The 26,467-nt window shown below is 37.5% G+C and overlaps 2 protein-coding genes across 5 annotated transcripts in view; one reads left to right on the top strand and one right to left on the bottom strand.

Moving 5' to 3' along the window:
• Positions 1 to 3,873, top strand: part of Dnajc24 (DnaJ heat shock protein family (Hsp40) member C24) — a 41,386-nt gene extending 37,513 nt beyond the window's left edge. Inside the window, exon 5 of one of the 2 annotated variants that reach the window (XM_021155810.2) lies at positions 2,507 to 3,873. In XM_021155810.2, coding sequence (XP_021011469.1) covers positions 2,507 to 2,637 — 131 coding nt within the window. In that variant the 3' untranslated portion in view covers positions 2,638 to 3,873. The remainder of the gene's footprint in view (positions 1 to 2,506) is intronic. The other variant, XM_021155812.1, reaches the window with a different exon arrangement.
• Positions 3,874 to 3,954: 81 nt separating this feature from the next.
• The window catches only part of Immp1l (inner mitochondrial membrane peptidase subunit 1), a 56,909-nt gene continuing 34,396 nt past the window's right edge, over positions 3,955 to 26,467 (bottom strand). For 2 of the 3 annotated variants that reach the window (XM_021154315.2, XM_021154310.2), the window contains 3 exons: positions 24,604 to 24,730; positions 5,087 to 5,197; positions 3,955 to 4,115 (listed from right to left, as the gene is read on the bottom strand). In XM_021154315.2, coding sequence (XP_021009974.1) covers positions 4,047 to 4,115; positions 5,087 to 5,197; positions 24,604 to 24,730 — 307 coding nt within the window. In that variant the 3' untranslated portion in view covers positions 3,955 to 4,046. The other variant, XM_029471328.1, reaches the window with a different exon arrangement.

Here is a 26,467-nt window from a genome sequence, read left to right as displayed (position 1 = left end):
TGGAAACACTGGGATACTGAAGACTAAGCTTTCTCCAGACAATAGCTTTAGGATTTTTATTGATATTTAAAGTAGAAATTTCTTGTTTCTCAGTTGTGTCATATGCTGTTTTTCTGGAATCTGTCTTATGAGAACATGTTTTTGCTGAAGCAGACATGTGGGAGGATATTTTACTAAGAACAGACACATGGTATTTTTCTGGAGGCAGTCTAGAAAAAGGGCATGTGATGTTTTGCTAGAGTGGGTGTTTGAGAGAACACATGATGTTTAAAAATATAAATATAGCCCAACGGACAGTAGATGATGCTAGATGGTATTGGTACGCCTTGCCATTCTTTATTCGTCATCGTGGGGCTTTGCTGATGCTGGTCTTCACTGACAACTGAAGATTTTGTTGGTATGCCTTACCATTCTTTGTTGGTTAACATTTGTCTTCACTCATAGAGAGAAATACACCAAAAAATTTCAGGTGGTGTTTTGGTGGCTTTTTGCACTTCCTCAGATTCAGGCAAATTGGTAGAGCCTTGGGGTTTCTTCTGGATCAACCTGCCATTGTTAATTTATAAATGCTGTTTTTGAGTCCTGCTGTTACTGATTCATAAGTGATGTTTGCTAGTGGATCGGATGCCGTTGCAAAGAACTAGTTCTAAACAAGTCCACATCCTCCTTTGCTCTATTAACCTTTCCTTTCCATTTCTTTGGTGGGTGGTGAGATAAAAGGGACATTAAAACATTTAAAACCCTTATTAAAAATAGGTTGAAAAAAATCTAAACCTACAGATTTTCATATATTGTGCCTAAATTTGTTTAAATAAAAATACTGCTTTAGGACCTCAGTGAAGATAAGAAGAAATTTCAACCAGATGTGAAGATGAAAACCCATGGCAAAACTCCCAAGGTGACCCATTTGTGGAGTATGTCACCTCAGATTATCTCATTGTTTACTGAGGTAGTTTTAAAAGGCATATTTGCTGTGGGGCCTTCTTAAGGAACCTAGTGGCTAATGTATATAATAAAATAAGATAAAAATACATTCCAAAGGAAAGGAAGAAAGGAAGGAAGGGGAGAGGGGAAAAGAAAAAGAGTCCAATGACAAAGCCAGGCATGGTGGCTTCTTTACTTTTTTGAAACAGGGTCTCACTATGCAGCTCTGGCAGTCCTGGAACTCATTATGTAGGCCAGGCCTGCCTCAGATTTGAATGCCTTTGCCACCCAAGTGATGGTATTAAAGGTTTGGGTCATCAGGCAAGGCACGATGGCTTCTAATTTCAGTTTGTAATCCCAATACTTGGGAGGTGAAGGTAAGAATATTGTATTTCAAGGCCACGACAGTAATAGCTATTTAGTAAGACCCTATTTCAAACAAAAATTAAAAAAAAAAAAAAGAAGAGGAGGAGGCAGAGGAGGAAAAAGGGAAAGAGTGAAAGAAGGAAGCAAGAGTAAGTGAGACAAGATGGCTGAGAGATAGACCCCAGGAACCTACATGGTGGACAGAGAGAGAACCAACCAACCAACCAACCAACCAACTTACACATCTGTCTTTTGACCTTTACACACATGCTACTGCATGTGGGAACATACAGTAATAACATAAATAAATAAATATCAACCTTCCATTTTTAGATAATTAACTAATCACTTAATCACTTTGAAAACATGTTTTCACTAATTTTATATATATATATATATGTTACCTTAAACAGCGGGGATATTTGCAGTTTTAAATTCAAAAGAAATTTTTTTGTTATGGAGAAACCTACATTGTGATAAAAGATAAAAAACAGGAAGAGATTTATGTTTTCCTTATTGATAAGGCAGCACATAAAGTTGACTTGACTGCCCATTTTTCTAAGACTGTATTTTATACAGAGCAAATACAAGGCAGTTGACTCTCACGTCAGCCTCTTACTTCCTCCCTCCTGCACAGTGATCCTTAAATTGGCTAACTTTGAGACTCCGCTGAAGCCACTTCAGGATCCTGTACCTACTGAGATGTCATTTGTCTCTAAGCTATGAGTTCAGTAAAACAGATTATAACCTGGTAAGTTCCGAGAACTACACTTACCAGAGGGAGAATAACTAGAACAGCAGTGGGATCAGTGACTTTGTTTCAAAGGACAGTAGCAGCTAAGCCTCCAGTTTCCACCATCATTAGCATCTTCAATGCGCTGCTTAGAAGAATATAAAAATTTCAGGATTCTTAAGAAAATGGAAAATTGTAAGTAAATTATATAGATTACTCTGAGCATACTTTGCCCAATCCCTATCCGTGAATATTGAATACAGAGTCAGAGCACCAGTCCATTGCTGCTACAGATAAAGAGACTCTTAGTTTTTCTATGAATGAGAATTCTTCCAGCTCCCTTTTAAACATTTTTATCTCTACCTGATCTTTTTTTGTTTGTTTTGTTTCTTTTTCCAGTTTCTCCGGAACATGCCCTGTATTTTGAAAGGTTTTAGCAGAGATGACTGAGCATCTGAGGCGTTATTTCTGTATTCTTTGCAGGTGATGAGTCTTTCTCTCTGAGCTGTCGATGTGGTGGGAAATACATTGTCTGCAAGGATGAAGCACAGGAAGCAACCCTCATCTCCTGTGACACGTGCTCGCTGATTGTGGAGCTCCTCCATCAGAGCTGAGCTGCGTCTTCTGTCCCTGATCCTTTACTACAAGGACAGATGCTTTCTTGTTATTAGCTGTAAATTTTGTGAAGATAAGATGAAGTCTTCAAGCAAAACCACTTCAGATTAACAAATTAATTCAGTTTTTTATATGTATCTAAAATGTAAATTATAGGGTATTATAAAAAGGACTCGAATAATATTTTTGCAATTTTAGCTAACAACTTTTGTTTTCTCTTTGGTACAAACTATTTCCTTTTTGAAGTATAAATATCTTTTTCAAGAATCAGGAAGAGTATTCTTTATAGTTACGAAGGGTCTTGCTTTTGCTTTAGTGTGTGTGTGTGTGTGTGTGTGTGTGTGTAAAGGGCAGAGGACATTCTGAGAATTCTGAGGAGTTGATTCTTCACTTCCTCCCCAATGTGGGTCCCAAGGGTCAAATTTGGGTCCTGAGAATTATGGTAAGTTCTGGTACTGGCTGAACCATCTCTTTCTTAATTATGAAGTTGTTCATCTAAGAGATGATGGCTTTAGTTGCTAAATTATATGCCTGTTTCAATAACTCAGGCATTCAATAAGATTAGAGATTTTGTGAATGAAGTGTGAGCCCAGTTCTGCCCTAAACAAAGCTGGATATGGATTTCTACGAATCTCTTTCAAAGCTGACAGAGACCATGTGTTAGAAAATATGACTCTTGTCCTGGCCTTGTATGTCCAAGGCTTGTCAGGAGCTATTTTAAGTTCAGGTGAATTTTAGGAAAAGAAAACCTATTAACTGAAAGTCAACAAAACAAACAAACCCCTAAAATATCAACTTTCCTTTTTATTAGAGGGCCTCTGTTTAAGGAGCCATTCAATTCATTACTGGTGTGGTGAAGGGGCTTTTCTAATGAGTGATTACAGACTACAGTGGACAGTAGGCATCGGGTCTTATGTGACTTCCTTTAGTATGTAACATTCTGTCTACAATGTAGACCAGAATTCATTTTATGAACACAGGGAACCCTTACTGAGACTGCTGCGCAAATGTTTCTTTTAGGTCTAACTTATGGTGTTGTCAGCAGAGCTCAGTCATTTGTCAACTTGGAATGCTCAGTCTTAGACTTAGACTGCTATGAAGAGCTGACATATTAAGTATACTTGAAAACAGATTGCTTTCTTTGTATAGAACCACCAAAATTTAAATATGAGATAGTCATCTGGATTTCTTCCCCAAGATATTTTTATATCATACAATTTAGGAAGAAAACTTGTTTTGGGTTAATTTTTATCTAAATACTTTTAGTTAATATATATTGCAGAGTGTGATATTTACTCTTATATTTAAAACATAAATAAAACTGAATAGCAAATAGTTTATTAAGTTCATGGTTTCAACTGTAGTAATAAATTCACTTGAATAGGAGACAGTAATCAAGAAATACTTATTAATCATCAGAAAATCTCTGGCCATTTGGGCTGTCACGCAGAAATCCAAAGTCACTGAAAGGCCAAATCTGTAAAATGAAAATACAGTTGAATACAATTAATGAAAATTCTTTATCATCATCATGTCCCCTTTTCCTTTTCTCTGTGTTAGATATTGCAGTAAGTTCTCTTCATCAGCTATTCTGAAAATAAACATGCATATTTAGTCTGAGGCATTCAAACATGACACCAGAAATTCAGTTTAGTATATCAATATAAGTTTGTGAAGACATGGCTGTTTTCTTTTACACTACCAATCTATGCTACTTGATATTTTAAATGCTTGAATATGGCACCTTTTTAAGTATAAAGAACCCTGTACAGTATCCAGTTGGCTTAGATATTCATGCAGTTTTCTTCTAAAGCCTTGTGATCAAGAGGGAGCAGGTGTAGTGACAAATACCCGTAATCCACCATCTGTGACACTAGCACTTCTAGGACAAAGACAGGAAGGGAGAGTTAAAGACCTGCCTGGAATACAGAGTGAAACCCTGTCTTAAAATAAAAGTATATCAACCAATAATGGAAGAACCAATGAATCCAAGAACCAATGTCATCTAAGGCTTATTGTACATTCTCTACAGCCATACACCTGCCTAAGGCTTGCTGTATTTAACTGGGTTCACCTGCATTCCAAGTAGACTGAGTCTGTGCTGCTGTTGTAGAAGTGCTTGCTGGCATGATGTGACTATGGCTGTAAAAGTCACATGTGGCAGAATTTGATTTCTGTAAACTCAAAGGTTCTCTAGGCTACTACTAATTAGTTTGAATGTTATTATAAAAATACTCAGTTATTCCCCCTAGGAACAGGACGGGGAGAGGATAATGTTTTGTCCATCGTTCTTAAGTAAAGGTAAAATGTTCATCAAATGCAGTCACTGCAACAGTTAAGTCAACTTGGAAGCCATGAGTTTCAAATTAGATTGGATTTAATTAGAGAGATGCCCTCATCCCCGCCAGCTCATAGAATAAAGGTGGTGTTTTAGGCATTAAAGCATACCTTAAAGAAGATACGTCCTCTTATTAGTCCATATGGTATAGGCCCATAATACCTGGAATCGGTAGAATTCTGTAAGTTATCACCTTCTAACCAAACATGACCTGTTGGCACCTGGAATTAGTAAAGAAAAGCAGGCCTTTTAGAAACAAGGAAAACTCAACAGGGGACTATCACTAAAACTAAAGGCCTGGAACTGTGGTGAACAACTAGATTCTCCTCACATGGGAGACTGAAGCAAGGAGATCATGAACTCAAAGCTAGCACGAGCTATACAACCCAAACCCTATATGAAAAAAAGACTTCATTTGGAGGAGGAACATATATCCTGATGTCTTCCTTTATACATGTCATTTTTGCTTTCATTTCTACTAAATAACTAAATATCAAAGGTGTCTACATTTTAAAAAGATCTCTTTATTATCTGGGTCCCAAACACTAATTTGTAGAAATCTCAAACTAAGGTTGTAAGAAGTGAAAACAGTGTGCCACTGTCATTAATTTAATAGACTTCAAAAGAGGTCATTAGGCTGCTGACTGAAAATGTGCCCTCCTGTTGCAGTAACAGCATAAGCAGGGCAGCCAGTCAGCAACATCCTGGGGCCAGTTCTGAGGCCAGACCTATTAGAATGCTCATGATGAACTAAGTGGTAATGGATTGTGACATCAATTACAAATAATCTCATCATTTTATTGCAGTGGGCTTGTCAGAGTTCTAATTAAGACCCCTGTCTTGCCTTTGTAGTGGTCATATCGTCACTGCCTTATATGTTGATAATGACCATCAAGAACCAGAAGGACCTATTATAAAACCATCAGCTGCAAATTAATGACAGTGACCTTCTACTAGATAAGTCTTGACTATTAACTAGTAAAAGGTATAAATGTTTACTCAATTATAATCCTTTTTCAAAGCTATACTTTTCAAAAATGCACTCTTCCAATATGAGACATTCACCCACTAATAATCCATTCAATAGAAACTTAGAAGGTGCTTTCTGACAGCAATCTGTACACTGCATTTTTATGTTTTTATTTTATAGTTTTTGTTAATGCAAGAAAAGTTGACTATTGACCAGACCAAAACAATCTATTGGGAAGATTTCATTGGATTAAGATATACCATAATTTTATTTTTGTATGACAATGTTATTTTTGTATATTATGAGCATTTAAATTTTGAGTTCATTTTCATAAGATTGTATTTCTAGGATATCTTGATTAAATGAACTAGCTTCAGGTCCTGGAGCTGATAACATGTCTAGTACTACTTAGTCATAAACTGACCGACAGGCAGTGCAGTGTAGAAGAAAAGCAAATGTATCTGAAGTCACATACAAATGAGCACAGCACATGGAAAGCCAAGTGTACCTACTGCACTTTTGCAGAAGATACAAGATAAAGAGCTCTTGTATTTAGATTTCTAGTTTCTTAAAGAATGTTTGTTCCTCAGTCATAATACTGGTGCTATGTATGAATAAGAGACACCAGTAAAAGGAAAAGAAAGATGTTTTACAAATAGAATATTACACTACAGTGTAGGGCAATCTCTACCTATCTGAGGGCCCATATTTACATTTCACCCTGCTATGTGGTCCCGCCCTCCACATTTGCACCCTTGCTTGGGATACTGGATTATAACAACATCCAACTTTCATGTCGGTTTTTTTGTTTTGAGACAGGGTCTCAGGTAGCCTGGTCTCAAACTGTAGTCTAGGAGATGGCCTTGAACTCATGATATTCCTGTTTCCACGCTGAGTTCTGGGATTATAGGCATGTGTCATCATTCCTGATTTTATGTGGTCTAGAGAACTGAACCCAGGGCCTAATGCATTCTAGGCAAGTACTCTACCAACTGAGCTACCTCCCAGCCTGCTTTTGTTTACTGCTTTTGTTCTTTTTTCACTGTTTTTATGACAAAATAAGCAAGTAGATGTTAATGCTATGATTTAAATTTTTTATTATTTTATTGTCATCAAAGGTTTGCCCACTCAATGGTAAGAAACAGTTCCTCTATCTTTGTTTTTGTCTCAGTTTTAAAAACTGCAGTTTACAATGTGTGTGTGTGTGTGTGTGTGTGTGTGTGCGCGCGCGCGCGCGAGTGTGTATACACCTCTGGGTTGGGGTTGAAGGATGAGTCTACTCTTTTTCCACCTTGTAGAGTACAAGAATTAAGCTTAGGTCAGCAGGTTAATGCCATTACCTAAAGAACACTGGGTTCATTGCAATTCTGAGTGATGCCCAATCTCTTTTCATGTATTTAGAGGACAATATAAGAGCTAGGGATAGAGCTTAGTGGCAGCATCCTGCCTAGCATATAAGGGATGCTGAATTCAGTTCCCAGCACCTACCTCCAAAACAAAACAAAGCATTTGACTTAATGCTTCATGTAACAACCCCCAAAACAGTCTCATTACTGATGTTACCTTTAATCCAAGAGCATCTCTTATAAAAGAGTCTCTTAAGTAGGGATATTATTTTAATTATTTTTATTTTATGTACATTCGTGTTTTGTCTACATGTATGCCTGTGGGAGGGTGTCAGATCCCCTGGAACTGGAGTTACAGACAGTTGTAAGCTGCCAAGTGGGTGCTGGAAATTGAACCCAGAGCCTCTGAAAGAGCAACCAGTATACTCTTAACTGCTGAGCCATCTCTCCAACCTAAGTGTGGATCTTTTTAACCTTGATATACTCAGACACTTTTAATAGTTGCTTATAAGATTAAAAGGAAAAATTCTTAAGTATGTATCTTTTTATCTTGATACATTCAGACACTTTCCCTTGGTTCTTTGTGAATTTCATATCATGCACCACAATCGCATTCAATTCCCCCTCCCCTTGTACCTGTCCTCCACCCTTGCAATCTCCCCGAAGTAGAGGGGAAAAACTCTCATTGTGGAAGCTGTAGTGTGTCACACCATTTCCCATAGTATGGCTTTTTGTCCACAAGCATTTGCTTGCATATACTCACTGCACTGACTCATTGGTCTGGTACAAGGCCTCTGGCTTCTGCCACTCCACTGGAACCTCAATGGGACTGCTCTTGGATATCCTGTTGCTGCCTGTGTCATGGAGATTCTGTAGTTTTGGATCTGTAGGACCAGTCCCTTCATGCACTTCACCAGTTCATGGATGGGTTAGATGTCAGGGTGGGGCAATTCAAAGCTCTGAACCTGGGCCTGAGAGGTATTTGTGCTGACCAGTCCACTGGTGCTCCTATTTTTCTGCTCTCTGTAGGCTCACCAGCAACCCCTCTCCCAAACTGGGTCAGCTCTACCCTGCTGCCCAGGCAAGGTACAGAACCTGCTCTTCCAAGGGCTGCAGCAGGTGAGGGTCAGGGCTAGCTCTCCCATTTGCTGTAGGCAGAATTCTTTAATTCTAGGACCACAAATAATTGAAAATACAGTTTGTCTTCCTGTAACAGACTTCTCTCTTCATATGGCTATCTCCACTTGCATCTATTTTCCCAGGAAATAACAAATTCATTCTTTCTACCTGAGTATAACTGCATTATGTATGTACACCATTCTTTTATAATGCACATGTATCTTCAACAGGTAGAGAGGCTTATTCCATTATCTTGGGTACTGTGAACTGTGCTGCAGCAAACATGAATGTGGTTTGTTGCCTTAGGGTCCTTTGGGTATATACCCAGAAATAGGATAGCTGGATCATGTCATGGTTCTGTTTCTGTCTCTTTAAAGACACTTCCTTTAATTTCCACAGAGCTAGTTCAACCTACATTCCCATCATCAGTATAAAAATATTCCTTGTTTCCCACATCCTTGCCTATATGTATTATTGATAGCCACCGTAACTGGGGGGTGAGGGGGGGGTCGAAATTGAAGTTTTAATTTCTGTTCCCCTGGTGGATAAGATGATGAAAGATTTATCATGTTGATTGGCCATTTGTAGCACTTCATTTTAAAATTGTCTCTTCACTTATTAGCTCAGTCACTAATTGGATTGTCTGGTTTTTGAATAGATTTTTGTTGTTGTTGTTGTTGGTGGTGGTGGTGGTGTTTGTGTGTGTTCTTTATATGGTTTGGATCTCTTCTCTCATTCTTTAGCCTGTCTCTTCACTTGATTATTTTCCTGCCATATAGAACTATTTTTATTTTTGTTTTTCTTAAATGTCATGTAGTCCCCATTTGTTAGTTTTTGATAATTATTTCCTGACTTACTGGAGTCTGTTTCAGAATGCCCTTGCCCATATCTATATCAACTTTTTTTTTTTCTTTTTTCGAGGCAAGGTTTCTCTGTCTAGCCCTGGCTGTCCTGGAACTCACGCTGTAGATCAGGTTGGTCTTGAACTCAGAAATCCGCCTGCCTCTGCCTCCCAAGCACTGGGATTAAAGGCATGCGCCACCATTGCCTGGCAAACATTTTTTTCTTCAATACTTTCCCAATTCAGGTCTTAAATAAAAAGCTTTAATCCATTTTGAAATGACTTTTTGTGCAGGGTGATGAAGTAATCTAGTTTTGTTTTTTGTTGTTGTTGTTTTGTTTTGGGAAGTGTCTGCCCAGTTTTCCTAACACCATTTCTTAAAAAGAATGTTTTTGGCATCTTAGTAAAATCAAATCAAATCAAATCAGGTAGTTCTGGGGTACAGGTTTGTATCAAGTACTCAGTTCTAGGTCACTGATCTGCATGTCTGTCTTTGAACAAGTACCATGCTGAGTTTGTTAATACGTTTCTGCAATGCAACTTGAAATTGGCGATGTGATAACTTCAGCACTGGTTTTTGTTGTTGTTGTTGTTGTTGTTGTTTGTTTTTTTGCTCAGGTCTGCTTTGACTATAGAGGATCTATATGAATTACACAATTACTTTTTCTTTTTCCATAACAAAAAAGTGGTGTTAGAATTCTGATGGATATTGCTTTGAATCTATAGGTTGTTTGTGGTGGTATAACCATGTCACTATCCTGTGTTGATCCATAAGAAGGGGATCATTATATTCCAATACTGTTCATCATATTCCAGGATGGTCTTCCATGTCTTCAGGACTTTGAACTTCGCAGTATAGAGTTCTTTCACTTCCTTTGTTAGCTTCATTACTAAGTATTTTTGGTGGGTGTTGGTTGTTTGGTTGTAGTTTGTTTTTAAAGCTATTTTGAATAGGAGTAATTTTTGGATTTCTTTTGAATGGACATTGCTTATTAGTACTAGAAAAGCATTGTTTTGTATTTGTATATGCAATTTCAGTGGGTAAGGTGTATAAGTGCAGTTTACAAATAAGAACAAAACTAGGCTGGAAATACGGCTCAGGGTTAGAGAGTCTCCCTAGAATGTGAAGCCCTGTTAGTTCCAAGCACTGCAAAAGATAAGTACTACATTTTCTGACTAAGCAAACATGTTTATTGATGGTGTTCTTTATATTGTTATGAACCCATACGTGTAGCTCCTTTGCCTTTCAGTTTGAGGACTGTCCTTTCAAGTTTTTTTGTAAGTCTATTTGCAAGAAAATTTACTACTTTCTTGTGTGTAAGTATCTTTATTTTGTCCATTTTGTGAGAGATATTTCAAAATTACTGATCTTTTGTAGTTACAATTCTGCTGTCAAATCCAAGTGAAAGAATTTCAAACAGGAAGAGTATTGTTTCTTTATTTGCCGTTTTTACCCCATCATGCTCACGTATGCTCTGGTTCCTTGAAAACCATTACAAATGGCATGTTAGAGTAGTTCTGGTAATTTCACCGCCCCCCCCCCCCACCTCCCTCGTGTCTTTCTTTACCCGATTCCCTTCTGAGTGTGGCTTTCCTTTTACTGCTTTCTTCATGGAGCTAGTTGTTTGTGACTTAGCTAGACACCCTCTGTTGCGTGGATTTGCTGCCAGTCTTCAGAGAATACCATGCTGAAGGGGGTTACTACAAAAGATCAGCCTACTCACTTTAAGCCTTATATTCAAGCTGCCTGGCAGAGCTCCTTCTCACAGTACTACGGGGCACAATCTTTCCAGGTTTCTCTGGCTTGTTCACACTGGCTTAGGAAACTCAAATGTCTCCTGGTTTTGCATGCATTCTAGGATGCACGAAGCTCCCTAGTTAGTCGCCTTTGTTTATTACTGAATTTCACCATGAATAGGTACGATTTAGTATTTATTTGTCAACCAAAGGAATATAAATGTAGATCCCTGGAGATCTTTTTGTAGCTCCTGCCTTCCTGGCAATGTGATCCATAGATTTCAACCATTTAAGAACCTAATCTTTGCATCCTCAACTAGCAATCAACCAGTGCTTTCATGACAGAGACAAGGGGTTGGAGTGATAGCTCGTTCAACAGGAGGTCTCTAGCATGCCACCACTCTGAGTTCTAACTAAAGAACAATCTAAAACGGATGGTGGTAATCTCAGCACTCAGGAGGTACAGGTAGGCAGCTCATAAAGTCAAGGTCATGCTTGGGCACAGAGTCTAAGACCAGCCTATGCTATAAGAGACACTGTCTCAAAAACAAAACAATCAACCAAAAAGACACAAATAAAGGCAAATGTTTACTCTGCTCTTTCTCTTGTCTCAGAACGGGCAGTAGTATAAATGTTGGTCAGTAAGCAGAGGCTAAATAAAATATAATTCATTTATATAATAGACAGATGATTAAAATACAAAAAACAAAGTATGTTAATAAAGAACAAATAATGGAAAGATGTCAACAACTGATTCAATGAAAAAGTAACTAACGACTGTGTGTATAAAAGCAGAAAGTCCTTGTTTTTTATGTCTCAAATTTTATATTTTATAATAGCATGCATTACCCTAGAAATGTAAAATATTATATATATACATGCATGTTTCTCTTAAACCGTTTTACCTTTTGGGTGACTCCTCATGTACTTTTTTCCCCTGATGGTTTCTCACTAGGTTTGCCATCCTGTCCTTGAACTCACAACACTCTTCGTCAGCTTTCAAAGCGCAGGAATTTCAGTTACGCACCATCTGCTACTACGCCCAGCTTGACTTTATCAATGCTTTGGTTTTTGGATTTTGTTTGTTTTGTTGAGACAGGGTCTCACTATGTAGCCTCAGCTAGACTAGAATTCACTATTGTAGATCAGGCTGACCCTGGAATCACAAGAGATCTGCTTGTCTCTGCCTCCCAAGTGCTGGGATCAAAGGTGTGCATCACCGCACAGCTGCCTGATACTTTTAAAGATTTGTCTTTAATGTATATGTATGTACATTTCGTCTCCATGTTAGAATGCTCACGTGTACACAGGTGGTCATGGAGACCAGAACTGGGCATTGGATACACTGGCGCTGGTTACAGGCAATGGTGAGCTTCTAGCCATAGAGCTATTCCTTCAGCCCCTAGCATGACACTATTTAAAGGTGAGCCAGGGAAAACTTTACTGACAATTTTTTTAAAAGTGTTTTTGTCTCTGGTACTACAGTGAAATCAGGCTAGCCTGTAACCCATACAGTAGACACCCGCTGCTTTCAGTAATGCATATAAAAACTACAGTTACATCAGACAGCATAAGAAGTTTACAGCAGTCCTATACTAAAGTGTGAACAGGAAAAGATAGCAGAGTAAAATATATTATGTTTTTAAAAGCTATGATAACCTTATATAAGGAGGGCTAGAAAACACGATGTTTCACAAATTCTGAATGTTAATTATATTTTTGTGCTCTTTCCCATAATCAACATTTTCTAAGTCAGATTAACTTTCTTTTGAGACTATTGTGAGTCTGCAATATTTACTTCATGAACCATGATAAAAGCTAATCTCAGGGCTGGGGGAAAGGATCCAGCTTGCAGTTCTTGGCTATACTCACTGAGGTTTGCTTAAGTGCCTCCTTTTTAGTACAAGCAACAAACGTAATTACCTCACGGTCTATGGGTGTCTATCACAGGCAGCTTTGCACAGCAAGCCACAGGTGGTGTGTTTCTTGATTCAAGTGAAATCTGATGAGAGCTTAAAATATCAAATAACACATACGCTAAACTCTAATCATTCACTTATTTGATTAAGCAAAGAACACCTAGTTTAAAATTTTTTTGACTAAAAAGTAAAATATTATATATTGATTTTCAGATGTTTCAAACTGAAAATCTTAAGAAATTGTTTTTAAGCTAACCCCTTATTTACTATAAATCTTATACTTTATAAGCATGGTATGCATTGGCCCTGTCTATGGCTTATGCATAATGGTTCTTCTAATAAGTGCATTAAAACATGAAGGCAAGAAGAGGAGTGATCCTTTAGGAATTCCTTTTTGCACATTTTCTTTCGTGTAATATACAGGAAACATACACTTTCTGCAACCATTCAGATCAGACCATTTTTTTTTTTCTGTTTTAGCAAATGGAATGGGAGTGATACAGCAAGGACACTTTAGTCTCAAAAGCATTTCATTTTAAATCTCAGAACATATAATGCTTAATACCTTGCCTTGAAAAAAAAAAAAAAACTCCACATAATGTAGACTCATAAGATGTCATTTAATCTAACAATTACTAGACATTTAAATTTTATGTTACTGTCTTCCAAGTAAGCAGTATTAGGTCAAATATCTATACCTATATCTATGTATATAAAGCATATTCTGTTGCTTAATTATGACGTAGACATCCAAAATGCAGCCATGTTATAGCCCTATATAATGAAACAAAGTGATTTACTAATAATACTATTCCAGCTGAGCATGGTGGCACATGGGATAATAAGGAGGGATTGCTAGAGGGTCTAAGGTAGACAAGGTCATGAACTGAGTTCCAGGCCTGAATGAAAGCCTGAACTATAGAGAGGCACAGACAAAAAAAAAAAAAAAAAAAAAAAAAAAAAAAAATGCAAAAAAAAAAAATTTAAGTTACTTCAGAGTTATGAGAATACGGNAAAACAAAATTTAAGTTACTTCAGAGTTATGAGAATACGGTAATATGTACTAAATAGTGAGTTTTTTGTTCTGGGGGGGGGGGGAATAACCTTTAAATAGTTGGCAAATCAGATGCACATTAGACAAAATAGGCAAATATGCTTCTGATTTTAGGTACTTTTAGGGGGCTGAGGGGTGAGACAATATCTCTCTATGTACCCCTGGCAAGCCTGGAATTAACTATGTATATTCCAGGCTGGCCTCAAACTAGGTGTGCATTACCATGGCAGCTGTATTCTCAAAGAAAGAAAAGAAAAAAAAAAAGAAAAAAAATTAGATTTGTGTTTTGCCTGTGTGTATGCATACATGCACTACATGTGTGCCTGGTAGCTGTAGAGTTCAGAAGAGGGCTCTCAGTTCCCTGAAACTAGAGTTACAGATGGTTATGAAGTACCATGTAGGTGCTGGAAATTGAACCAGGTCCTCTGCAAGAGCAGCTGGTGCTCTTAACTGCTTAGCCATTTCTTCAACTATTCTTGTCATGTCACCTAATTCTTTCCAAAGCCCAAATTCATTTTGGTATGAATTTATTGCTGTTGAGGAATTTTTGTCATTCTTTTCAGTCTCCTATTGTACCTGTGTAGGCATAACTGTTTCATGAGAGTATTTGATTAAGAAACAAATTTATACTAAAACTGATGGCCACCAGTAGGAAAAAGTCCATTCTCTTAAAAGTAGACATGATTAAAAGTGATCATGTAGGTCTGTTGTATTGATATTATTTATGCATTATTTACAAAGGCATTTTGAATGCTTGTTTTTGATAGACACTCCTACTTGTATCTTATTCATCAAAGCACAATTCTAATAAATCTTTCAAATTATTTAGAATGAAAGCTTTGTGAATACAAAATAGTAAATTATGGGAATTATGGGAATGGATGATAAATAACAATTTTATATTGTTCTCAGAGTTTTACTCCATACCCCATATTAGCTTCAAACTGACAATGTTTCTGCCTCAGTTTCCGAAGTGCTGGAATTACAGATACATGTCACCACTCCTAGCTCAGGTGATATTTTTAAATCTATGTATTTTTAATTAAAATATAATTACATTATTTCCCCTTTCCTTTCTTTTCTCTAGCCCCTCCCATGTCGATCTTAATCCCTTTCGAACTGAAGGCCTCTTTATTATTTTTACACACACACACACACACACACACAAATGCATGAATACAGTCTGCTGCACTCTTGATGTTGGTGTATATATGATTTCAGGGATGAGCACTCTATATTAGATAATTGTAGAGTTAGGAGATGATACTAAAATCTGGTTCCATAATTGGTTCATCATTTGGTCAATAAAGAAGGCAGAAGTCAATTGCTGGACAAAGGGTAAAGATGGGTTTGGTCCCAGGAAGAAGAGAAGAGACACAGTGAAAGAGGAGGTCTTTCAGCCAGGCTTTGGAACAAGAAGCATAAAGAACCATGTAAGGCTTCAGGGTACCTAGGGCCTGCAGCCTCCACCGAGGGTGGGGACCAAGAGAGTTGGCTGGAGCTAGTTGCTAGCTGATAAGATTAGGGCAGGAGATTCAGCGCCCAGCAGTTGTAGTAAAAATAAAGCTGTCTACTGTTTTCCATCTGAGGAGCAAAGGTGGGCAGAAAAAGAGAGCAACATTATCCTCTTTCTCCCAGCAGCTAGCAGCTGTCATCTGCCCTAACTCCTTAGTAAAGCATGAGGTCTGGAGATCATCTACCCCACCTTAGCCATGAGCTTGGCTGGCTTAATTCTACATGGGTCTTATTATGATAGCCATAGTTGCTGTAAGTTGAATGCAGCAGCCATGCCAAGGTCAAAGCCAGTATGTCATAACACTCCTCCCCATCCTCTGGCTGCATTCTTTTCTTATCTTTGGAGTCTTAGTAAATGCTTAAATTTGTGTGTATCTTCTAATCTCTTCCCCCACAGGACCATTTAACCTTCCACTAAAGCTAATAATTTGGATATTAATTTGAAGACTTTTGGTTTCCCTTTCTTTCCAAGTCCAATCTGATCTTAGTATTTTCTCAATATCTCTGTGATACTGTTACTACTTTCCATTTTTTCCTGTTACAACCCTAATTCGATCTCATTTGCAACCTATTAAACAGGTTCCACACCTCCAGAAATTTTCATTGAAAAGTCTTTTAATAGTCTACATTAATCCTAGTATGATCTTTTATAAATTAAGTCACTTCCTGTTATTCTTCTGCTTGAGAAATATAAGGAACTGAGTTTTGTCTTTTCATTGTCATCTCTATCATGGTGCTCCATCCCCCTCTCCCCCCAATACTTTTGGCACTTACCAAGAGTGTAATGCTCTATTTTTTCCTCCTAGGTCTCAAGACAAAGTGTTCTCTGTCATTTCACCCTTCTGCCCTCTCTTCTAAGTTCAGGGACCTGGCTGTTCCTGAGGCAGCCTAATTAAGGCAGGGACCAATATTGGTTAGGAGCAGAAGTCCTTTTTAGTATATGTCCCCAGAGCTATTTTGGGAAATCAGGTCAAATTTGAAGTCACCTCAGATGCAGGAAGAAGCAGATGAGAATTTTCAGTTCTACCTTAGATATCTAAGTTACTCATCTATAGCTGTATTTTCTTTATACTGCTTGACTGCCTTGTCCTGCTAGCTTTATGTGCACACTTGGCAATGATACAAGCACTACTGTGTCACATGTTGTGATGTGTAATTCTCTTGTAGAACCTCTAAAGGAACAGGAGAAAACCTTTCAACTCTCTAGATTCTTCTTACAATGACATGAAATGCCAGTATTTTCTTCCTATTTTACTATGTGCAACCACTTTAAAACATGCACATTTATTTTTATTTTATTCTCCTTAGCTAGTCTTATTCTGAGTAGAAAAGAGTTTAGTATAGTGAGAATACTTTTATTGGCTAAGATTCTGGGTCAAAGAAACTACATATAACCTGTCAAAATTTAATTTTCTAAGGAAGCAGGGCAAGAATTTCATTAGTTGCTTCTTCCAAGACATTTGAACCTATTCTGTCTTAGCAACAGTCATTATATTTCCCCAGCAGACAGTAGGAGGCCATCTGACAGTTGGAACATTTATCTTTAATCACAACAGAGTTTGGAGTGGGGCTCAGCACTTTTGTTGACCAGCTGCATACAATTTCAGTCTTTCTTATTTTTTTCTCAGTTACATTTAGGCAACATTAAAGTGAAGAAGCATCAATTAACTTATACACTGGAACACATATAACTGTGCTAGATTAAGTATATTTTCACCAATAGTATTACCACTGTCTAAATATAAATAACTGAAATACTTTTAGTGTTCAATATTCACCACAACTGCTGATTTTAATGAACATATTTTCAGACTAACAAGAATAGGACTATAGGGCTGGAGTGATGGCTCGATGGTTTACAGCATTGTTTGCTCTTCCAGAGGTCCAGTGTTCAATTCCCAGCAATGACATGGTGGCTCACAACCATCTATAATGGGACCTGATGTCCTCTTTTGTTGTGGAGTTATACAGGAAGACAGAGTACTCATATACATAGATAAATAAATCTTTAAAAAAAGACTGTAAAACGAAATTCTAAAATAATTGTTAAGTTTAAACTATTGTGAAAGTGTTCATAGAAGGCACCAGAAACACTGAAATGAGAGGCCTAAGAGATGATTCCTCACTGTTATCATCTCAGCAGAAAACACTTCAGACTAGTAACTATTAGTGATGTTTATCTTCTGAACTGTGTTAGCTATAGGATGAAAGAGCCAGGCCATCTCCATAGTGAACTTCACTTTAGCAAGAGAGTAAACACAGTCCTCCATACCAGCTGCAATTAAGGCATTAGTACTGTGCCCTGATTGATTACTTGGAGCTGTTGCTGAGAAATAGATGTGTGGTACAGCTTTTATCACCAGAGTTTGCAAAAAAGCAAGTCCCTTGCTTAGATAGAGTATAGTAAGTGGTATTATTAGGTAGTCCTTCTATCTAAATGACCTAGAATTCAGTGTATCAGCAACTTATAATAAACAAGCCCTTTCACCTGATGGTTCTTCTCCTCACACAGAAGTACTTTTTCTGTTAATGATATATCTGGTTAATACAAGACCAGATGGTTGCAACATTTAGCGAAGGCAAATGACACCTTTAACAAACAGAAAACTAGCATTAGGATACTCAGGGGTTTCAACTGAATTCTAAGCATATACAGTCCACCTTACAGGACTATTAGCATTAACTATATAAAGTCGCTATTTTCCAGTGCTATCTAATTGATGAGGTTGTTTTGCTCACTGTCAATTTGATTTAAATATTTCCTAGCTTTCTTCCTCCTTTGCAGTTGCATTTTCAAGTACTAACACAATTCCACCAATGCATCCTGAGTACATTTAGTTAGCTCTTTCTGAAACAAAGAACTCTCTTTTATTTTAATCAGTAACAGAAATATTAACACACCTAAGTTTGACAAAAAGGAGGCACAAGCAACATCACATCCTTATTCAGCCTCTATCACTCAATCTTCCTTATGTTACAATTTGGTGAGGATAACTTTTGTGCACAATACTGGGATCTTGTGGTATTAAAGACAACTGAAAAGCTTTGCCTCTTTTTCTTTTTTTGATAACTATAAATTAACAATGTATGTGAAAACATACATTCTTAAATTTTTTTCACTAATTAATGTATTTATTCACTTTACATCCTGATCACAGGTCCCCTCCTTCCTCTCTTCCCAATCACTACTCCCCCCGCCTTCAGAGAAGGGGAGGACCTCCATGAGTACCACCCCCACCACACATCCTTTCACTGAGGTCAGACAAGCATGCAACAACAAGCTCAGAAATGCACTGACGTTTGCATAAACACATATAAGATGTTATGGTTGAGACACTGAAGCATTGCTTGGAATATCTGAATATGGGGGGTCACAAGATGGCTCAGAAGATATGGGCACATGCTGCCATGGGTGAGTTTTATCCCAGAACTCCTATGGTGGGATGAGAGATCCTACAAGCTGTCCTTATACACACACACACAGAGACACAGACACACACACACAATAAGTAAATAAATAAATAAATGCAATAGTATTTTTTTTTAAGAAATGAAAAGGATTCATAGTTTTACACAACTACAGGAAAGTAGATGTTTTTGGTTGAAAGACAAGTTTACAAAACCACAGGCAACAACTTGACTTTTTAGTAATCTGTCAACCAAGCAAAGATCAAAAGAACAAAGTACCATAGTGGGTACATAAATCTAAAGGGCACATTCATGTGCTTCAACGTAAATGTAGAAAGCTTTATTACCACACAGCCTAGTGAGCAGGCACTGAGCTGCACAGGGCAATCCAGCTGCCGCTATACTAACGCACAAGGCAGCAAACCTTTAAAAATGAGGCCAATGTAGGTCATACAGAATTCAATTTCACCATATCTTTATGTGTAATTTAAACTAAGTTCAGTATATACATAAACATTAGATAAATAAGTAAATAAATAAATAAATAAAATGTAACTTAATTCTGAGCCATGTGATTTTGGGTGTGCTTATTAAACGTTCTAAAACTTACAATCCAACCCAGATTGAGTTAGTTATGCAAACATTTACTCAGCATTCTGTTCTGGCACACACTAATAGGAATTCTAATATTCTCAACTTCTATCTGTCATTCTGTGAAGTGGTGGCCCAGCTTTTAAGTGTTCTGTGAAGATTAGACCAAGCTGAGATTAGCAGTAACATGGTGTTATGAGCTACAAAAAAAGCTACATTTCTGAAAGCAGTATCATCCACTTCCACAATGGAAACTAATGATCAAACTAGACTAGAAGGTAAACAGAATTAGAGCACGACCTACTCATGGTACAGTTTTCCAACCTTCAAACAGTTTGAAAATATCCAGATGTAGTGCTACATATCTGAGAACCTTACACTTGGGAAGTGTCAGTAGGAGAATCAGTCGTTTTAAGACTAACCTTGGTTGTAACACAAGTTCAAGAGCGGCACAGGCTAAATGAGACCCTGCTTTACATGGCTGAGGGGTTGTTATTATTGTTATTTCTTTTGTTTTGAGAGAGGGTCTCATGTATTCCAAGTCTGCCCTGAACTCCCAATATGGCCAAGGATGACCTTTAGCCTCCTGCTTCTGCCTCTGAAGATTGGGGTTTATACTCATGAGCAAACATGGCTAGTGCAGCCCTGTCTTCAAAACAAACCCAACAATAACAACATTCCTAGTATTCTGATAGAAGCTAATAGATGTGAAATTATAGTTGCATACTGGAGAATCAACAACAATCAAAAGAATTCTCTGGCATCAATCTTATCTAGAGTAGGCATCAGCAAACTTGACAGAGAGTAAAGAGCTGAGACCCTGCACAACACTGTCCCTGTCAACTGCTCAATTCTGCTATTCTGGTGAAGGTGAACACAGACAATATATAAATGAATGAGTACCACTATGTTCCAATAAAGCTCTAATTACAAGAAAGGTAGCAGGAGAAAGGAAGAATGGGCTTTGTAGGCACTGCTAAGACTGATCTATTGTATCAGGAAAGGGAACCTGAGGGTCTTTGAGCAGAAGAATGACAGCTGGTCATAAAAGGCATCAACAGCTAAAAGGACAGACTCAGTTACTGTTTGGGGAATAGGCCATGAAGGAATAGAACATGGGAAGAATTTTAAAGGTGGCAGTGCTGAAATCACTGTGACAGCAGCAAAGGTCAGCTTGTCTTCCATGAGCAAGTGTCAAGACACGATCTGAATTACTCTTAGACGGAGAGCCACAGTTTCTAATGGATTTCGCAGTAAGGTGAAAGAAGAAAACTCAAGGATGAGTCCAAACTTCATGGCTTGCAAAAGCAGAAGAATATAATGTGTTTACTACAGCTGATATGTAGAAGGAGGCACCCACTGGGCCAAGAAAATAAGGATTTTAGTTTCTGAAATACTAAGTTTGAGATGACTACTGTAGTGAGAATTTTGGAATTTTTTAAAACACAGAAATGTTATGTGGATGTGTTTTTGTTTTAATGGTAGGTGTGGGATATGGAGCTGCTTTAGACTGTCTACAGCAGCTAAGATTTGTCTCATGTTCTAGCAGGACTGTGATTTTTGCCAGATGAACATAGTCTGTGTTGGGAATTCTGGGAGCTCTTCAGAGCATGTATAAGTATCAGAGCCCTAGGAAAGGTGGTGGCCGTTGCTCCTGCTGAATCACTAGCTGGAGATCTCCTGACTACACAGATTGAATTTGCCCCAAGGAACTTGATGATCCTAATAAGCAGGAAGTATGGTCTATAAACGTGGATGCCCCTTTCTCCTCTACCTAGTCTTGAGGGGTTAGAAGGCATAAGGGTGGAGAGGGGTGGTAGGAAGAACCCAATGAAGGAGACAAAAAGTCGGGGTACAGACTACTATCTATTTATGTTAGATATGAGATTCTGGAGTTCAGAAAACGGGTTGTATTTCATATAAGTCTGAAAGCAAACACAGGAAGAACAAGAATTCCTAGCCAGACTCTGCTCTAAGAGGCTGTCCTGAGCCAGCAAAGACCCTTTCTCAAGTAAATCCATTACTAGCTAGAAGGACAAAATGGGTCCATACCATTTAATCAGGACCTGCTTAAGTTAAGGTTTTGCCAAACTTACAGACAACACGATTTCTCTTGTATGCCACACAGCATGTCACTGACATGTGGCGTCACTGACAATGTGGTGTTTTGCTGGCTAAGCCACCTACATAATAGAATAAATGGTTTTACCACCAATGGAAAACACACTTTATACTTATATCTTTACTGTGTAGTTCAATTGACATTAATATGAATGGTTTTCCTAAAGGAATGCATAGGTAAAATAAGAAAGCTATCTTATAAAATACAATACCAGTGTACTCCCAAGATAGCCTAAAAGGGAACAATACTCTAAGGGGCAAACATCACAGCGGCTTCAGGTGTGTTTTCAGAGTATTCCACACATGGGTGAATTTTTGTTAGAAATCGCCTGATCAATAGGGCACACCTACTAAAGTGGTTCTGTAATAGCTATGCAGTTCTTGAGACATAAAAAAAATGAGCCTAGAAAAAAAACCTCAAAAAATATTGGTTTCTGGGGCTGGAAAGATGGTGCAGCACCCACAGCAAGTGATTCACAAACACCTGTAACTGTAGCTCCAGAGGACCCAACTCCCTCTTCTGGCCTCCTCAGAGACCTTTATACACAGCACACAATCACAGACAGACAAATAAGAATAAAATTAATTTTAAGCACACACACAAAAAAAACCCTACTTTCTTGAACAACTAATACTATTCCTGACCAGAAATAATTGCCCTTCTTTTTTAAAATATAAAAGATAAGTAAATTTAAGAAAAAGAATAATTTGATGAGATGGGAGTTGAAATAATAGAAAAGTAGAGCCTATTCTGAGAGATGTAATGACCTGGTGGGCATACATATCTGGAGACAAGATCCTGGCCTTTAAAACACAACTCCTGTTTGAAACAGGTAGAGGTGGCACACTCCTTTAATCCCAGCAGTTGGGAGGTAGAGGCAGGCAGATTTCTGAGTTCGAGGCCAGTCTGGTCTACAGAATGAGTTCCAGGACAGTCAGGGCTATACAGAGAAACCCTGTCTTGAAAAACCAAAAACAGAAAAAAGAAAAGAAACAGGTAGTCTATTTAACCTCCCCATTATGTAGTTCTCTTATCAGACAAATACTACTACTCCCTACTTGTGTACTGTAGTGACTAAATGAGTTTGCCATTTTACAAAGCTTATTTCACTTGTGTACCCTGCCCTTACAAATACCAAAGTCAATAGAACACTCGTGGGAAAACAATGGTGGTGGCCTCTAACTTGCTCATTCATTGGATATATAAAATTGGATGAATATTAAACAGAATATTCTAAAAGTTCACATTTTGTAATTCTCTGGCTGTCTTCTCTGATTACTCAGAGCAAGGATTTTGATGTAAACCTTTTAGCCCCGATATTCCTAGTCTACTGACTTTAACAAAGAAACTGGCATATAAATTAAGGTATTAATGTACATAATAAGGATATCCTTTTTTTTTGTTCTGACTCTTGACAAAACTATTTCTGATCTGAAGTAGATTCTTTTTGCTAAAACAACTTAGATATCACTAGAATACCTCATGGTATGAGAATAGTCATGTGAGGATAAAAGCATATGACATATTGACAATTTGGAAGAATAAAAGGATACAATGTTCATACAGAAAGCCACAGTAGAAAAACGAATTACCTGACACCAGGCTATCATCTTCCCATCATCACTATCACCTAACAATTACTCTGTGTCTAGATCTATAGCAATATATGTCAAAAATCATTTACATGGCTGGGCCAGACTCCATTTTCAATGGTACACAATAGACTAATAAACTACTGGACAGACTGTCTTGATAGAGTAATCAAGCTATCAAGGTTCTAAATGAAGGAACAATGATGAAGACAAACTTCAATTATTAACGTATTTTAGGGAAGAATAGAGGTGAGATTGGTTAACAGACATTTGTATAATTTGATAGCAACACACAAAATTTAAAGTAGAAAAATAAGCCCTAGTTATCAAAGAGAGTATATGCTGAGTAAAGAAAAGGCCATCACATCTTTTCCCATAAGCTGTCTGATAATAGCATGGAACTCGGGGAAGAACGAACACAGTACATCTGCTTGTTATGCTTCAATCCTACTCACTCCGCAATCTTGTATGTGTAAAGGGAAGCTGGTCATATGCAATTTAATTTCTCTATGTCCCTCCCTCCATTCTGACTATTGTAAGGCAGGGTCCTGCTATGTAGTTTATAGTCACCCTGAACTCACTCTGGAGATTCTCCTGTTCAGCATCTCCAGTGCTGGTGTTACCAGCAAGAATGTTAGAGCAGAGAATGGGGTGGAGTGCTATGGAACATGATTTTCTGGACATCAAATGGCTATTCACTCTCGAACTTGCAAAAGCTCTAACTACCCGATGAGACCTGCTCAAAATTAGGTGCATCAATAGATGTCCTATCATAAAGTGGGTAGGACTTCAAAAGACCAGATGATTTGTGGAGTGGTAGTGGGAGGAGACATTTTCTCTAGTGGTACATACTGGTGGAATAAATAAATTTGTACCCACCCATGCTCTTAGAAGCAACCCCAATGAAATTCACTGGATCACCACTACCAACAACCAAATTAAACCAAAATAACAACTAAAATGGAAGAGGAAAGTAAAGGGAGAACTCGCTGGCAAGAAAGGTACATTAGCTGCAATGGCAGGAGGAATGGGAGATGAGTATCCTCAAAGCACTAGTGTACTAGCATACATGTATGAGGAGGGCACAGTGACACCCACTGTCAAAGATACAAATGGTTTTAAATTGTTAGTTTTAATTATGTGCATATGTATATGTAGGCTTGTCTGTGTGCATGTGTATGTGAATGCCTTTGCCTAAAGAATACGAAAGTGTTGAGTCTTCTGGAGTGCTGGGGCTCAAACTTGGGTGCTCTGGAAGAACGAACAGTATGTGTCCTCAACTGCTGAGCCATCATCCACCTCAACAAAAACATTGTGAAAGACCATTTTGTTTTCTCAGTGTACTCAGTTAATATTAATTGACTATGATAGCAAAAAAAAAAAAAAAAAAGACATAATTGAAACATTACTTACATAACTGCGGCTCTTAAATACATCAGATGGACTAGTGCTGAGGATTTTGTCTCCTTCCAAACCAATTACTCTTTTACAGATATTTGATTTTGGATCACTTGGGCTTTTTGCAATTACAATGTCACCTCTGAAGAGAGAAAGAAAGAAAAGTATCAGTATTTTACCAAGCATAACCACATCCATAGGATTGCTTAAAGAATTGTGTAAAATGACCGAAGAAAGACACACCCTTTTTTATCCTTTCATATATTGACCCTCAAATATTTATCATGTCTGTAAACTATTGTAACCGATATTTAGAGTCAGAACATATCAATGTCATAAAATTTCCATATAAAATTACTGATACTCTCTAACATTCTCATGAGAATTATTTTCACCATGTATTATTTCTGTATCCAATTCTAGAGCACCAAAAATGAAGAAACACAATCTACTTTCCAAAAATTCAAAACTAAAGAATAACAATATATGTTATATAATTCATTTAAGTCATAATTTACAGGACAGACTTACATTTGAGGGAAAAACAAGACACAACCAAATAAAACACTAAAAGCTAAGCAAGCATGTACTGTAAAATAGGTATACAATATGAATCGTTACATAAGGAAGAGATAACGTTATACATAGTAGGAGAAAAAAAAAGAGAGCTTTTATTTCAGGCACGATGATACATGCCTGTAAGCGCAAAACCCAAGAAGGAAAGAGTTATAATTTGGAGGAGAGTGTAAACTATAAAGCAAAGTCAAAGGCAATCAGAGCACAGAGTGAAACTATGTTTCAAAACATCCACACCTGCACAACTATTCCGGCCGTGGAGGGGGTGGTAGGAATGATATCCCAACAAAATAGAATGTAATGTATTTTTTCTGCATAAAACAAGGGATATAGAAATTGTGCTAACATTTTTCAATATCTAATATATTTAGTAACTGTAATTCTAAATATAACTTTATATACTTTGATATTATTTATAAAATATATAACAACATAAAAGCCATAATAACACCTAATCACTGGTATTATTATCAAACAGCCAAGGCAAAGCACACCTATTATCCCAGCACTGGGGCGGCTGAGAGAACATCAAGCCCAACTTGGGCTATGCAGTAAGTTTTAGGTAAATCTGGGGTACAAGAAAATATTCTGTCTTAATAAACCAAAACTGAAAAAGAATAAAGAATCCTGACTGCTGCCACACTATGTTAAACAACTTCTAAGTATTTTGTAGCCTCTATCCCAAATTAAGATGGTTGTGGATATTGTTCAATGATAGAACAATACAGGCATACAAGAAGCCCCCGATTTGGTCCCCAGCAACAAGAAAAGGACCAATGATGAGGCTAATTAGTTGTCATTAATAAGATTAGGTTTAAGAAAAGGTAATACAAAATTTTTCCCCAACAGCCAAATCCAGAAGCAATTCCTAAGACACATTTTTATGTAAAAGAATACAGGACACCACTTTATCAGAATTTTAAAGACAATACAAATAGCATCGGCAACAGCGACACCATTGTGAAGCTTCTTTTTCTAAAGCTGAACGTATCAAGCCACTCAGTTACATACCTGGGCCAGAAAAGCAAGGGGTTTGTGTGTTTGGCTGGGTTTTGTTGTTGTTGTTTGAAATGTCAGTGGAACTGTTCACACGAAAGACAATCAAGTGTGTCTTTGAAAGAGGAAATAATCTTCATGGCTTGTTTATGCAGTTGATGTTATTTGATACAACAATATAACACTTAAAGTCTGAACCTAACTAGCAACACTGAAGTCTTAATTTAGTTAGGTTGGTTTTACAGACATCAACATTAATTGAAACTATTAATATATTTCTACTAGTCTAGCTAGATACATACCATAG

Source organism: Mus caroli, chromosome 2 (assembly GCF_900094665.2).
Source record: "Mus caroli chromosome 2, CAROLI_EIJ_v1.1, whole genome shotgun sequence".
Classification (NCBI taxonomy): domain Eukaryota; kingdom Metazoa; phylum Chordata; class Mammalia; order Rodentia; family Muridae; genus Mus; species Mus caroli.
The sequence above is the reverse complement of the archived record's forward strand: the minus strand, read 5'-3'. Positions and strand labels throughout refer to the sequence as shown.